The sequence below is a fragment of the Poecilia reticulata genome, linkage group LG15, assembly GCF_000633615.1.
Source record: "Poecilia reticulata strain Guanapo linkage group LG15, Guppy_female_1.0+MT, whole genome shotgun sequence".
Classification (NCBI taxonomy): domain Eukaryota; kingdom Metazoa; phylum Chordata; class Actinopteri; order Cyprinodontiformes; family Poeciliidae; genus Poecilia; species Poecilia reticulata.
In genome coordinates, this window is record NC_024345.1 from 4,777,108 (window position 1) to 4,792,388 (window position 15,281).

General features: G+C 40.0%; 1 protein-coding gene across 3 annotated transcripts in view; it reads right to left on the reverse strand.

Annotated features, from left to right (window-relative positions):
* Positions 1 to 556: 556 nt before the first annotated feature.
* The window catches only part of cdh11 (cadherin 11, type 2, OB-cadherin (osteoblast)), a 149,890-nt gene continuing 135,165 nt past the window's right edge, over positions 557 to 15,281 (reverse strand). For all 3 annotated transcript variants that reach the window (XM_008429074.2, XM_008429073.2, XM_017309013.1), the window contains 8 exons: positions 13,792 to 13,905; positions 13,498 to 13,637; positions 13,203 to 13,336; positions 10,718 to 10,839; positions 10,488 to 10,605; positions 5,000 to 5,251; positions 3,667 to 3,818; positions 557 to 3,579 (listed from right to left, as the gene is read on the reverse strand). In XM_008429074.2, the coding sequence (XP_008427296.1) occupies positions 3,214 to 3,579; positions 3,667 to 3,818; positions 5,000 to 5,251; positions 10,488 to 10,605; positions 10,718 to 10,839; positions 13,203 to 13,336; positions 13,498 to 13,637; positions 13,792 to 13,905 (1,398 nt within the window). In that variant the 3' untranslated portion in view covers positions 557 to 3,213. The remainder of the gene's footprint in view (positions 3,580 to 3,666; positions 3,819 to 4,999; positions 5,252 to 10,487; positions 10,606 to 10,717; positions 10,840 to 13,202; positions 13,337 to 13,497; positions 13,638 to 13,791; positions 13,906 to 15,281) is intronic.

The following is a 15,281-nucleotide window of genomic DNA, read 5'->3' on the forward strand; positions in this document are numbered from 1 at the left end:
CAAAAAACATCTATTTCCATATGGCTGAAAAATCACCTCTTCCTAGAGCAAAACGTTTTATTGAGAAACGCAAGTTTTTTTCAGTTGGCGTGTTCCCATTAAGGAAATTTATCTATGTAATTTCAATTTGTGTAATTTTATGATTAATGGAAACTGAGCTATTTTAGCTCTTGAACTTTTGCAGTTTTTTTATTTTTTGGACTGAGAATCTGATTGTATGTCCCCTCCTGGATAGAATACATGAGTTAACAGCTTTGTAGGCTTCCTACCAACAAACTGTCCAAATATTCACTAACATGCTGTTGGTCCCAAGATAAATCCAGTGGATTTGATTACCAGCTTCTATTTTCCCTCTTCTATTGGAATCTAAAATTCAATTCGGTTTTTTTTATCCAAACACTGCTTCTATGTTGACGTTCTCTTTAATAAATAACTTGGAATCTGGAGGTTTCCTGAGTCATAAAACCAAACGGTTCTCTATTGATTCCAGCCCAGGGAATCCTAACGCGGTGCTATTAAGCAAACTGCTAAAAAATTAACTACCACACACCCTCCATGAAAATTTTATAAAAAGAGCATTTATTTCAAATTTTTTTTCTGCTTCTCAGATTGAAGCACATAGTAAAGCAACAATACAATGTTCTGAAAATATAAGTGTGATGTTGTAACTTTCTTTTTTTTAAATCTTAACATGTTTTTGTTGTAATACTGGAATATTCTGCATGTATACTAAAATAATAACTTTTAAAATTGTACAAATCTGTACCATAAAACTTGACAGAATTAAAAACGAGGCGTTCTCTCACTGCAAAGACAGATTGCTAGTTTTTCCTCAGGAACACAGAGAAAGAACCAAGAAATGCAAAATAATGGAATGAACAACGTGAAATACAAAGAAATAAAATAAAGGAAGAAAATGTGTCTGCACAGGCAAAGAATAATAATCAAAGTTGATATTTAACTTTAGGCAGGGAATTTCTTACAACTTTCCAAAGAAAAGAAAAACAAATGATCTTTTATTTGGTGTGTGTTCATTAAACAGTAAGAACACTCAAGTGTCGTCTGCATACAGTTAAACATCAGTTTGTTCCTTTGAAGCTGCAGCCAACGAAGTAACTCTTACTGTAATAATAATAATGATGATGATAACAACAATAATAATAGAAAACAACAGTAATAATAATATAACATTAAAAAGAAGGTGAACAAAAACACACACTCTTAAAAAGGATGTTCGGGTGTCAACCTTTCCATCACCCCCTCCTGCCCCACATGTGGACAATTTATGTTTAAAATCAACACATGTTGCAGGCAACACACTACTGCTCTGGAAGTGTTCACACCCCTGTTAAAGTGCCAGATTTCTGTGACGCACACAATGAGACTTTGCTAAAACTTCCTGACATTTGCTAATTAGCATATTTTAGGTAAGTTTTGCGAAGACCTTACAGAAAAAGAAGTATCTAATTAGGCAAAGGTATCAGTCAGGAGAAGACAAGAAAAAACAAAGACATTAGTGATAAACCAAAGCCCACCATGGTTATTAGCCATTATGTAAAGTTTTACTTCAGCTTAAATTCGACAGACTTCACCTATTGGGGTTTGTGGACAAGAAAAGTTCTTAGAATTTGTGTGATTTGGAAAAGTTTTCCAAAGTAGAGAGAGAAAATGTTGTGAAAACAAAATATGGTTTTCTTTTAAGATCATACCAAAGAATTCTAAATGGTGAAATTCAATCAAAAGTTGGTTCAACTGAGTATAAGCTCAAGGCTGTACCCACTTATTTACTCCTTGTTATTGGTTGGATTCTAAGGGTTCAATAATAAAGGTCTCATCGTTTTTAACATCACAAGAGCACGACATTTTACTAGAGGTGTGTTAACTTTCGACAGCCTAGGAATGTGGAGGGGGTGAAAAGTTTATATTTACTTTGCTGGGCTAACAAATCAACAGCACATCCTTGTTTAAGAGCGGCCGAGGCGCAGGTTGTACCCTCAGAGTGATGCGTCATATGTCCGCATGTTGCTCTGTACACACTAAACAAGCAGAAGAGTTTGCTTTCTGAATATACTCTTCAAGTTACAAAAAGAACTTAAAAAAGGGAAAAAAAGAGAATGCACTGGTTGCAAGAGTTTCTGTTTAAGTTTAAGGCGATTTTTAGAGCTCACAGATTTTTACCCATCGTCAACACTGATGGACTGGGAATATGGCGGTGATCATTCGTTGGTCGACTCAGGTCAAAATGGGAAACGATTGCTGATGGCAGGAGTTTGGACAAACCGAGTCTGTGGAATAGAAATGTCTTCTCTTCTTGGAGAAGACTCAATCAGTAAGGGAAAAAAAATCCACAGTTTGGAAATGGAGATACTTTTTCAGTCCGTTTCTGTTTCAGAGTAGAAAAAAAATGGGTGATACTTGTGAAGCACTATCACGAATACTCCTACAGCCCACGTGTTGGTGCAGCTACCAAAGCTAGTGGTCTCGATCTTCAGTCTCTGGTTTTCAAGTGTGCTAACCCCTGGAGTTGTTGTTGAATTATTATAAGGCCACCATACTGTGAAGATGCTCTGCTCATCTTCAGAGTATCAACAACCCGGAGTCGGTCAACTCATCTGATCTGTGGTACCTGCTGCTTTCGGCCGACAGAACAGCATGTTAAACTTCTTCAGATTTCATCTGGTTGCAGGCCGTTGCCAGACCCCATAAAACACTTTTTTTTTCTTGCTCTTCCTCGTCTGCTTTAAGAGAGAAACAGAATGCAATATGCCCCGCTGCTAAGGGAGCTGTTAAGAGAATAAAATATCTCCCTGGCTGCCACCTGTGAGGAAGTACATGAATCTAGTCCACAGAAGAATATGCTATATCCAAGATGGCACACTAACATGGTTCCCATCAAATTTTCTCTTCAACAGACAAACTGGTGACAGAACTCTCAGCCCTGCAAAGCTCAAGTCTATAGAAACAGTGGAAAAAATGAACCATAGAAGATACAGAAGAGATTTAAGAAAAAGGAAAGGGCAGCGGTTCAAGTCAGCGTCCCTCTATCCAACCATCCTGGAGGAACCACCATGCGGAAGGGAGGAGCTGTTAATGTTTAGATTGGCATGAACTAGTTGGTTATAACTGGAACGTGAATGAACCCTCAGTCAGCGCATCCTCATGGAATCAATGAATCTGAAATCAGGGGGTTGTCCTCCACCGGAAAGACCGCTGTTAAGAGTCCTCGCTGTCGTCCTCGTCGAGAACCGAGCAGTCTTTTGTCCCGTACAGATCGGCTAGCTTCCTGAACCTCGGCCCCCAGCTCTGCAGATAGTCATAATCCAAGTCGGACTCCGTCGTGACCGACTCGAGCGAGCTCAGCGAACCGGCCAGCGATCCCCTGCCCTCGTAGCCGTAGATCTGGATGGAGTCGTAGGGCGGCGCCGTGGGGTCGCCATCGGCTTCCGCGATCCGAGTCTTGATGAAGTCATCCACATCGACGCTGTTGGGTGCCGGGTGACCCACGCCAGGCCTGATGGGATACTGGAGTTCCGGTTTGATGTCTTTCCTTGGCAGGAAACCGTTGGCACCGTCTGGGTTCTGGGTAAAAAAGGGAAGCGGTAACAACATACAAACATCGACAGAAAGACACAAAGACATCTTATTGCTGGAGCAACTCTTCCTTACCTGCAGTGTCGCGATGTCGAAGGCCTCCGTGTCTTCCTCGCCGCCTCCTTCGTCATCATATGTAATGATATTCTCTCTGATGTCCTCCTCCTCAAACACTATCAGTGGCTCCTTCTTCTGACGCCTCAGCGCGACAAACAGAACCACAATGGCTGCCAGAAAGCAAAACACCACATTAAACGGCCTGTTTTGGCATCGGATCCGTCTTTCAAATCCGAGCAGCAAATGAGTAAACACTGCACTGCAATGAGTGTGGATAATTGGCATACCCTTTGGGGAGGCCCATTAAAGACTAATTCATATTTATAATACTGTGATGCACACATACCCGTTTAATTGCCTGTAATTTTCAAATATGTCTTTTGAAGGTTTTCGGATGCATCCTGCTAATCTTAGAGCGTGGCATCATATCTCTATCTCGGCTCTAATGAGGATGATGCATCCTGAATCAGTCAGTGAAGACCAGGAAGATGAAATGATTTCATCTGCAAACACACGTCCAAGTCGTCTTTGAGGTTTTGGATTTGTGATCAGAAGATATGAGTATGATACAGTGATGAAAAAATAAGTAATAATAGAACAAAAGTAAGATTTGGTTTGCTCAGACTGATTGGTATGATCTAATGATGCCAAGATCCACAAACCCAAAGTATTGGGTAACTGAACTGATTGGCTTTATAAAATCTTTAACAGTTGAATTTCCTCATCCCACCACCTTCTGCCAGGTTTTCCTGCAGGACTGGATTGTATTTGTATTATATTTCACCACCTGCATTCTCACAAAATAATGCTGCCACCACCATGTGGGGATAGGAGATAAGGGTGAAACTGTCAATGACATTAAGTGAAAAAGTTATCGACCAACTAAATCAAGTTGGTTAATAACACAAGAATATGAGACCAGATAATCCTGTCGCAACAAGATTTAAGACCTGCGTTAATGTACTTAAGCTTACGAACTTAAGACTTATCAGCAGACACACTGAAGTATTTCAGCTGCCTGAGCTGCGTGTTGATATGCTCTAAAAACATTCTGCACATTTTTCCCCCGGATAATTTGGTATGTCCGCTGAAATAACGAACCGTTGTGATCCAACAAAGTTTAGTGCAAAACTGTTAAAACCATCATTTTAGAATGAACTTTAAAGCAATGGCAAAGATTTAATAACTGTCTAAATGATTATTTTTTTACAGAGTATAAATAACCTAAAACGTATGGTGTGCCTTTATAGGTCGCCCCTTTTATACTGACATCCCCAAATAAAATACAATGTAATCACCCTTAGATGTCCAACATAGTTCAATTTGGTATGTATTTTTTTTGGTTTCTTACCGAGCAAAATGACAATGCAGGCTAGAATTGCAATCAGAGCACCGGTGCTGAGGCCAGCAGGCAGGACATAGGGCTCCACGTTACAGGAGAGGATGGAGTCTTTGCTGTCGCAGGAGCAGACTCTGATGGTCAGGGTGTTGGTGCTGCTCATGGAGGGGAAGCCATTGTCGTTTATTTCAATGGGTAGGTGGTAGACATCCTGGGTCAGACGGCTGAAGCCTTTGCGGAGCACATAGATGCTGGCTGTGCTGTCTGTAGAGGAGAGAAGTGAAGACATGCAGGTGAGCTGGCTAAATAACAGTAAGTGACACAAACATGTGCACTTAAGGAAAAGAAGGAAAGATTTCCATCCCATAACTGCTCAGCAGCTCAAGTGATTGGAATGCCTGAATCCCAGGGTTTGAAGTGCAGAATGAAAACTTTCCAAACCGTTTATTTCTGACGGGAGAAACTGTAAATAGTGCTAAGAGACTTTTTTTCAAAATCAAGACAGTTAAAAGATACAGTGTAGATCAGTGTTTCTCAACCCTGGTCCTCAGGCCCCTTGTCCTGCATGTTCTAGGTGTTTCCCTTCTGCAGCACCTGAGTTGTATCTCTGGGTGATTAACAATCTTCTGCAGCACCTGATGGTCATGCAGTCATTTGAATCAGCTGTTCTGGAACAGAGGCTCATCTAGAACATGCAGAGCAGGAGGGAGAGGACTGGAATAGAGAAACATTACTGCACTGAAAATTAAGACTTAATCTGAAGATTTTCACATTTCATTCCAGTAATATGGAAATAATATAAGAAAAGTAATATAATAAAAAAAGTAGAATAAAAAAAATGCACAAACTAAGAATTTTATAGCAGGGGAGTTATGTACAATATGTCTGGCACAAAGTGCCATTTTATAACACAATCAAATTACTATGTTGCCTTCAGATGTTATGGAAATGCTGTATATATAAAATATCATTTTATATATACAGCATTTCTGATGCCTTGAAATTGGGCCTCTGTCTCTTTAAGAACCTCCTCCACTTCATCACAGCGATGCTCCTCCATGGTGCCGTTTACAGCTGTTCTATGGAGCTCAGTAGATGCCCAGTTCCACCAGGTGATTGCTAATTGCTGCTGCTAGTCTGAGAAGCTGAACATGACATAAAGTTTAAGAAGCTGATTTTGCATAATCCTCCTGGTTTAAATATTGTATTCTTATTCGTGCTTGCATTATTTTGAAACAACCTGTGGATTTCATTTGAAAAAAGAATGAATATGTGAAGCATTTCTGTGTCGTGGAAATGAATAAGATACATACTATATTTTTGCATCATGAGAATTATCTGTAATTTTACTCATCAACCTGAAGTGATGGGTTTTCTTGTTTCCTAAGCAAAAATGATATTTTGCTGTCAACTTTTAATTTTTTGTTCTTTTTTTTTTAAATCTCACCAGGAAGATTATTGGTGCTGATAATCTTCCTGTTTCAACAGCTGAAGGTTCCAGCTGAGCTTCATATCACTGGTTTTGTTTTAGTGCCAAACACCTGATGGGTCAGAAGGAACAGTTATAAAAAACAATTCTTATAATATCATCTTCCTCTAATCTTGATTATTTTAATAATCAAGATTAGAGAACTTGGGTCAGTACAGTTGTTCCTACCATCAGTATTTAGAGTTGGTTGTGACTCTTGTTCATAAAAGCTATTGGATCCTGAAATATCACTAGTTGGTGACTATAAATCCTGCTTGAAATAGAGTTTGTAGCGCATTTACAGCACTATTCATAAATACTGATCAGAGGTCATAAATACAAGCGGGAATTGGAAAAAACATGAACCAACAAACCCCTCAGGTTAAAACAGCTTCCAAATTACTCTGGAAATATTAAGACGATCATTTCTAAATGTGTTTTGTAAGCTCTCTCTCTGCAGTATAATCTAAAAGAAGAACTTTAGAATGCAGTGGAAAAAGGTTTAGTTGAACAGGAGTCTTTGACTGGACCAGTTGGGGACCGGCTCCTCCCCTGGTCCAGGAGCAAAACTGCTTTGCCACAAAATCTCATATCCCACTGATCTGATTCTGGAATTAGTGGGTTTAAGACGGCACCTACATATGTTGTGTCATCTCTCTCTCAACTGTAAAGAGTGCACCACACATGCTGGACAATGATCAGCCTCATGCAAACCCACAATTACAGCTTGCCACCAAAGTGCTTCCAGTGCTGAACTAACTGTAAAAGAACCAGATCCTTCTGTTTCCACGAAGGATCATAGTGCATTCAAACAGTTCAACTGCAAAAATCTGATGACCGGTACTTATCCCAGCATCTATGCGGGCGGGGAACCAATCGTGGTGGGCCCGCAGCCTCAAAGAGCGAACCCACAAATTAATGTATTAAAGCAGTTTTCATCAAAACGTGGTGTTTGTGAACGACACACAGACCCAATCTGGTGATCTGAAAGCTGAGGTTGAACCCAACTGTTGGAGAGAGATTAATTAAAACCACTAAAGGACTAACAGTGTTAATGAGCCGAGTCAAAAATAGTGTTAATGGAATCAGTGAAAAATAATCAGCTGTTAGTGCAGCTCTAAGCGTTTACCTGTTTAATCTGTGAGACGATATAACCAGCTGGAAAATAAGAAACAGTCAGCTTGAGGTCCTCTGATGCTAGTATGACTTTTATTTTTCTAAGGTTTTTCTGTGACTAGTGGCCTTTATTTGCAACAGATAAGATGGGAAATGGGCAGAGGGAGAGAGAGAGAGAAGACATGCAGGAATCAAACCGCTTAAAATGTTATCATGATATTCAGCGGTATTTATTGTGATAAGACAAATAGTGCTTTTAACCCTCCAACAGTTTCAACAGATGAGGTTCATTGGATCCGAGAGCTTTTTACCATGTTGCACTAAATTTTTTTGTGTGGTTTTGGGAACCGACGTTCTGATGGGACACCCCCAATCTGCGCTCCTCCAAAAATGTCACGTATGGAAGAGTTAGAAACATCCCCATTTGGGCTGCTTCGGTACACTAGTTATAGTGTGACATCTTTGGTCCACATTTCAATGAGACCTAAAGGCCCCCCATATACTTAAGGCATACTTCACTCCACAGAGGTCCAGGCAAACTCGAGGTGGACTCATTGTGACATCTGCAGAACATGTCCTCACAAAAGTACATTTTTACGCTTACTTGGTGTCACACAGTAAACGGCTAGGTGGGAAATGGAACTGGGTTGTTTGCAACACTAAGCAGATAAAGCTGCGAGTTGGCAAACCAGAAAAAGGGTTAATCTAACTAGCTTATCAAACTGTACTAGAACGGTTGGGTGTGTTGGCGTCTTCACAACCACACCCAGGACTCCCTTAGCCTACCACACATCCGCAATACGCAGACTGTTAATGCACAGCTTCAGTTATTACAACTAAAAACCAGCGATGAGAACAAAGCCTGGGAGTAGTGATGACCTCTGACCTGAACCTTCAGAACCACATTAAGACAGACACAAAGTCGGCCTTCTATCACCTGAAGAACATCTCCAGGRTTAGAGGACTAATGTCTCAGCRCGATCTAGAGAAACTCATCCATGCGTTTATCTTTAGCCGCATTGATTCTTGCAACAGCGTCTTCACAGGTCTGACTAATAAATCAATCAAACAGCTGCAGCTGATCCAGAATGCTGCTGCTCGSGTTCTCACTAAAACCAGGAAGATAGAGCACATAACACCAGTTTTAAAGTCCCTCCTCTGGCTCCCTGTAGCTCAGAGAATAGACTTTAAAATACTGATGTTAGTTTATAAATCACTGAATGGTTTAGCACCACAATACCTTATAGATCTGTTATTACTGTACCAACCGTCTAGACCCCTCAGATCTTCTGGTTCTGGTTCTGCTCTGCATCCCCAGAACCAGATCCAATCGAGGAGAAGCAGCATTCAGTTTCTATGCACCACAGATTTGGAACAAACTTCCAGAAAACTGTAAAACAGCTGAAACACTGACTACCTTTAAATCTCAACTTAAAACTCACCTGTTTAGAGTTGCTTATGGCTAAATTAGGGTTTTGATGTCTTCCATCTTTTTAATGTTTTTATCTTTACTTTTCATCTAGTTATTAACTTCTTTTTATTTCTCTTTCACACTGTCTATGTAAAGCCCCCGGAAAACGTCCCAGTTAAATCTATATCTAGGGGTGTGAGAATCCTTGTTAAATGGTGTTTTAACTAAAACTCTGAGGTGTGAGACGTTTAACTGAAGTCCTACAAGGGGTGTTAATGTTTTTATCTTTTTTAACCTTTTTTGTTTCTTTTTCTTTTTCTTTTAAAAAAAAGGGGAAGGGAGGAGAGAAAAAAATCTCTTTCTCACTGTTTATTCACTGTCACACGCTGTTTTTATTTTAATGATGTAAAGCACTTTGAAATGCCTTGCTGCTGAAATGTGCTATACAAATAAAATTTGATTGATTGTTAATAGCCAGCATGTTTTTGCATAGCAGGAAAATAAATCTACACCATTTGCATTCACAATCTATAAGGAACTTGTTTTTATTACAGTTATTGTAGAGTTGCCGGTTCCATATCCGTAATGTAATGGTGTAATGGTGTCAAGAAAATATCTAACACACCATTACACTACCAACACCACCAGCCTGTTTTGTTGATTCAGGGCAGCTTTCATATTGCTTACGCCAAATTCTGATCTTACACTCTGTGTAACAGATGAAATGAAGTCTCATTGTAATAGACAACTGTTTTCTAATCCGTTATTGTCCGACCTTGATGAGTTAGTACAGATTTTGGTCTCAGTTTGGTGTTCTTAGCTGGTATCAGTGGTACCTGTTGGGTTTTCTGCTGCTGTAGCCAAGCTGCCTTAAGGTTTGATGAGCCTAGATTTCTAAAATTGTCCTTCAGTAACATATTTCTGTCCGTCCAACAGCTGCATGAGAGTATTTTTCGTTTCCATATCTTTCTAAAACCCATAGTCTAGAAAATCCCAGAATATGAGCGGCTTTGAAATACTCAGACAAGCCCAATGAGGCACCAACAACCATGACACATTCAAAGACTTCAAAAGCTCACAGGTAAAACATGTTTTTACACACACGGCTCTCTTCCCATGACATTTCCTCTCTTATCCGTTGTCTTCTCCACTTCCCTTAACTCTCATTTCCCTTCCTGTTTTGTCTCTCATGGCTCTCACAAAACCTAATTCAATCAGTCGGCCCCCCAAAGATACACGTACAGACGGACAGAGACCCCACCACAATTAATATGGCCCGCAGGACATGTGCGCATTCATGAGTGTGCGGGAGAAAAATTCAGAGCACCTGCTTATTTCTACGAGGCACTGTAAGCCTCCATCTGGTCGAGCTTTGATCTAATTTGGGTGAAGGAGGGGGGAAGGTGTTGAATAAGAGACTGCAGAGGAAGAAACAGGAAGGCTGGCTGCAAAAATAAAGTGTTGGAGCAAGAAAAATAAAGAAATCAGTTTCTAAATTGATTTACCTCTGTTGTCTTTGAGTGAGAAGTTCTGGTTGTGGGCGACTTCGGGAGCAAGGCTGAAAGTGAAGTGTTGCCGGTGAGCCATCTCGTCTTTGTCCACAGCGCTGACTGTTTCGATAACCTGCATCGAAACAGTCAGAAGGAGACGACACGTTGATACAAAACAGTCACTGAGTGTTTATGCCTTTCAATGCTGAGGTGTTCTCTGCACTGTCTGGTGCCGATGAGCGTACCTTCCCTGGTGCCACATTTTCACACATGTGGACTTCGTTGTTTGTGGCAAACTCTGGGGAATTGTCGTTGACGTCTTTCACTTTGATGTTAACTCTTACTTTGGTGTCTTGGTGGTGACCCCCTGTGTTGCACATAAAATAATCAGCACCCTGTTGCTACCAGGCATATATAAAGCAGTGTCAAACACACAGAAGTGAGAAAACCTTCTGTTCTTGGATCTGGGATTGTGTTTAGAAATCTATTCTTGGCATTGAGGGAAAATATTGTTTTCTTGCAAGATTGTCTGTCAATCAGACAACCTCTTAGAATTCTAACAGGGCAACAAGCAGCTAATTATTTCTGCTGTCTACCACGCACTGACTCATGTCTATTTACAGTAATATGTCAAAGAATTCCCCTTGAAATTTGAACATATTTTCATGCTGCAACTACAAACCTTAATGTACAGTGGACCCCTGACTACTCTCTGCTTAATATTTACTGATTCTCTTAGTCGAGGATGTTTCTGTGGAATGCAACTCAAAATTATTTGTGGAAAATTTGCATATTATATGTAAAATATTCTAATATTTGAAGTAAAATGCAGCTTTGGAAGCTGAAATAAGTAGGCACAACATTACTAAATACTCTATCAGCTGGAGTGTGCAAAGCAGTCAATCCAGGAGCAGCATTCATTTTCCTTGGAACAAACAGGCTGCACTAGCTTCTGCTGTAATGTTAAAATGATTTCCACTGTAAATATTAATGAATATTATGGTATACTGATGTTTAAAATATTCAAATATTCAATTCCAAGTGTTTTTAGAGGGGGGCCTAAAGAATTCACAGATTTCAGCTGTAGGCTGTGGTCATTAACACCTGTGAATACCAAGAGTCCACTGTTGGTTATCTGTGTGATAGGCCAACACCAAGTCCATGTTGGCCAAAAAATATAAAGAACTAAGAAATATTTTTAAGAAAAACTAGATGTATCATTTTTGTCTATTTTTTCTATGCTATATTTGCATAGTGTCCAGAACAGAACAACACTAATGACACAAGGAATCATTTTCTGTTTAGTTTTTTTAAAATGTTATCTTTAGGCTACAAACTGCATGTTCTTTCTTAATTTTTCCATAAAACGGAAAAATTAGGAAGTATGAAAAAAAGTCATACTTAAAAAAAATGTAAATTAAAAATTGGACAAATGTATTTAAATGGAAAAACATCTGAAAACCATGTTGTTTTCCTTTCACTTATCAGCTAGTTATTTGGACTACATCTATATCCAGATAAAATACAAGATATTTGTGGTTGCAGTGTAACAAAATGTCAATCATGTGACAATCAGGAATGAATAATTTGGCAAGAAACTGTTTTTATATTCATCAACAATAAGTTTGCCTTGATAAGCAAATGTGACAAATTCCGAATATCAAACAGAAGAACAAAAGGATGGGAAGTATTTCTGTGCTGTAGAAATGTACATATTTGCTGAACTTGTCAGCGTATGTTTTCCACTACCCTGTAATTACTGGTCGTTTATTTAAGCTTCCCAGGGCCTAAATGTGGTTAGCATAGCCTGCAATGCTTCTAACTTTGTGGGCAACTAGTCCGTTTCCATCTGTCCGTCTGGCGTCGAGCTCGCCACAGGGAAACCACATGGCGCTCTGCTAGCTTGAGCCCTGGCCACAGAATACCAGGGTGGGGCCACAGTGGCCTGTGAAGATTTCTGGCCTTAAAACCAAGAAGAAAAATCTTCCAAGTGTCTGTGGGTGGACAAATCTAACTGATTTTCTTTAGTTTTCATTTATATATATTTTTTCTTTCCCTTTACTAATAAGGGCTTCCTGCACCACTTAGCATTGACACTGTTAACGCCACCAATGTGCTTCTTTCCAAAATCAGATATTTGCGTAACATCAAATCATTGATCTATAGAAACATCTTAAAATGTGTGAATGCTTTAGTTCTCTTATTTAATTTATCCCTTTCATGGTTTTTTGTCTCATTTCACAAAAAACAAAGATAAAGTCAAAATACTAATGTTACTAATTTAGCCAAAAGATGTATTTGAAAAACTACCTATAGCAATCTTTCAAAAAACATAATGAATCTTTTTTTCACTTTATAATGGGAGGCTTCAAAGAGTTTCAAGCCAGATTTATAACAGTTCCCACATTAATGGGCAGTATTTCTACCTAAAGGACTTTGATTCTACCTGAGTTTGTTCTGTATTTAAGTCTTTTCTCAGCCACAAATCATGATGCAAACTGCCAACTTTGATTTTACAACCTTAAAGAATTATTGAAGTTGTGAAGGCAAAGGACTGGTACTGTTCTGTTCTTTTGCCTTCAGAACTCTATTAAGTCTTCGTGGCATAGAGTCAGCACAGTGACAGAGACATTGTACCAACATTTTGGCCCTTAAGTTCAAAGGTCAATATTGTTTTGTTGCCTTGTGATACGCTTTGATGATTTGGCGTGTTTGCTTTGGTATTCATACCAATCTCTGTGGCTGAAACTGAAATGTTGTGCCAGGGTTGTGTTTCTCGGTCCAGCGGTCTGTTCGTGATGATCATTCCGTCTTCTGAGATGCTGAAGAACTGATCGACATCCGTGTACCGAGGAATCATGTATCTGTTTGTAGAAAGCATGTTCTATAACACAAGACTCACCATGTTCATACACTTGGCGTATGTTTTATGTCACGCCATAATCTAAATTTTTAGGTTAGACAGATGTCCATGTGCTCTGATCCGAGTGTCTTTGTGCATGGTCACACATTGTTTTATTGTTACCTGACAGGATTGTTGGCAACATCCGTGTCCTTGGCGTGAACCCGTCCCACCGGGGTGCCTCGAGGCGCGTTCTCCTCCACCTCGAAAGTGTAACTAGAGGCTATGAAAACGGGAGGCTCATCTGCATCCTCCACCGATATCTGCACACCAACACAATCGCTGAAGGGCTCCTGTGATGTTTGCTTTATTAAACCGGCAAACAAATATGCACGGCTCGCTCTCCTCGGCACACCATGCACCCAATGAAATGCATGCATTATTGACTTTTCTGCTCCTTTTCACACGCAAAACTACCTTGATTGTGGCTTCATCCTTGTAAGGTCCCCAAGCGAGAAATCGAGGGTCTATGTGTGGGTTGGACCCCTCCACCTTCAAAGTGTAGGACCTCTTCGTCTCAAAGTCCACTTGCTTAGAAAGTAGAGAAAATGGATTATTATTATTATTATTGCTGCAAATACATACAATATTGTTGTTTATTCCAAAGAACAGAACTACGATCCATCCCCTGCAGAAGCTGCGTAGATGTTGCAAACTGCATGAATGATCAGTGCTGAGCTTTCATGTTCAGGTAGGGGGAGCTGTCGCCACATGAATAAACCGAAGGAGCTTCTGTTAACAAGCCAACAACCAAAAAAACCCACAAAAAAAACCCAGTAACCCAAATAGAGACTTTGATTTTAAAACTGTTCCTGGTGTATGATATGGCATCATATGACAGGATTATTTCTGGAAGTGAATGAATCATTGGATTGTTTCTGTTCTGGCTGCTTTCATCATCAGATGAAAAACAACAGTGGTGTGTTTCTAATGAGCCAGGATGAGGTCTGGGAGTCTGGGATGCTGCGTGATGAGGAGGAACAGAAACACTTTCAGTCACCGAGAGACGAAGCAGGACCACGACGGCCCGTTTCCGCCTGCAGAATTAGGCGGAATTTAATCAGTTACACCTGGACAGTGGAGACTGGTGTATTAATCATCCACTTTTTATACACAGCTTGCCAATATATCAGTTAATATATCAGTAAACTCCAAGAAACCTCTGAGGTGCTGAATTTATTCACATAGAAGTCAGGATCACTTCACTTTTTACATGCAGTATCCTCGATGCAGAATCGATTTGTGCCCTGAGGGGCTTTTTTCCCCCATTGTGCGCATATTTTCCTTACACATCACATTCTCATCTAGTCATATCAAAAAAGTTGCACTGCAATTACAAAGCAATGACCCTTGGCTAAAAGGCACAGTGGATGTTACGCCTCTAATGATCCTCTCTCCTGATGTGCAGAGTCTACACTGCTGCAGGGAAAACTTCTAAGTCAACAATTGTTCTGGCAGTTATCGTATGATGCAATACCCAAGAGGTGCTCTCTGCTAAGATTGCAAGGCAGCGTGCTTCGCCAGCAGCACTTGGCAGCAACCTCATATGCAGTTGTAATCATAGAAAGTGACACTCTTTTGGGTGTTATTGTTTGGTCTTAAACAACGATCCTTTGCCACAAAGACATAGACACTATTCCACCTCCAAATGGTGATGCTGACCAGGATACATCCTAGAGCAGGTGTGCTCTTTTACACCAGGGCTCCTGTGCTTTTGGTAAACGCTGATTTGGAGTAGCTCCATCATGTTGGTTCTGATTTGTTCTCTTTGTAGGCTTTTGTTCATCAGTTTTAAAAAGCAGGCTTTACGGATGCAGAAGGAAGAAATTCAAACCATCTTCAACGTGATTTTAAGACGAGCGGCAAAAGCAAATGAGGTGGACTAGGATTGACTATTGTCACATTTA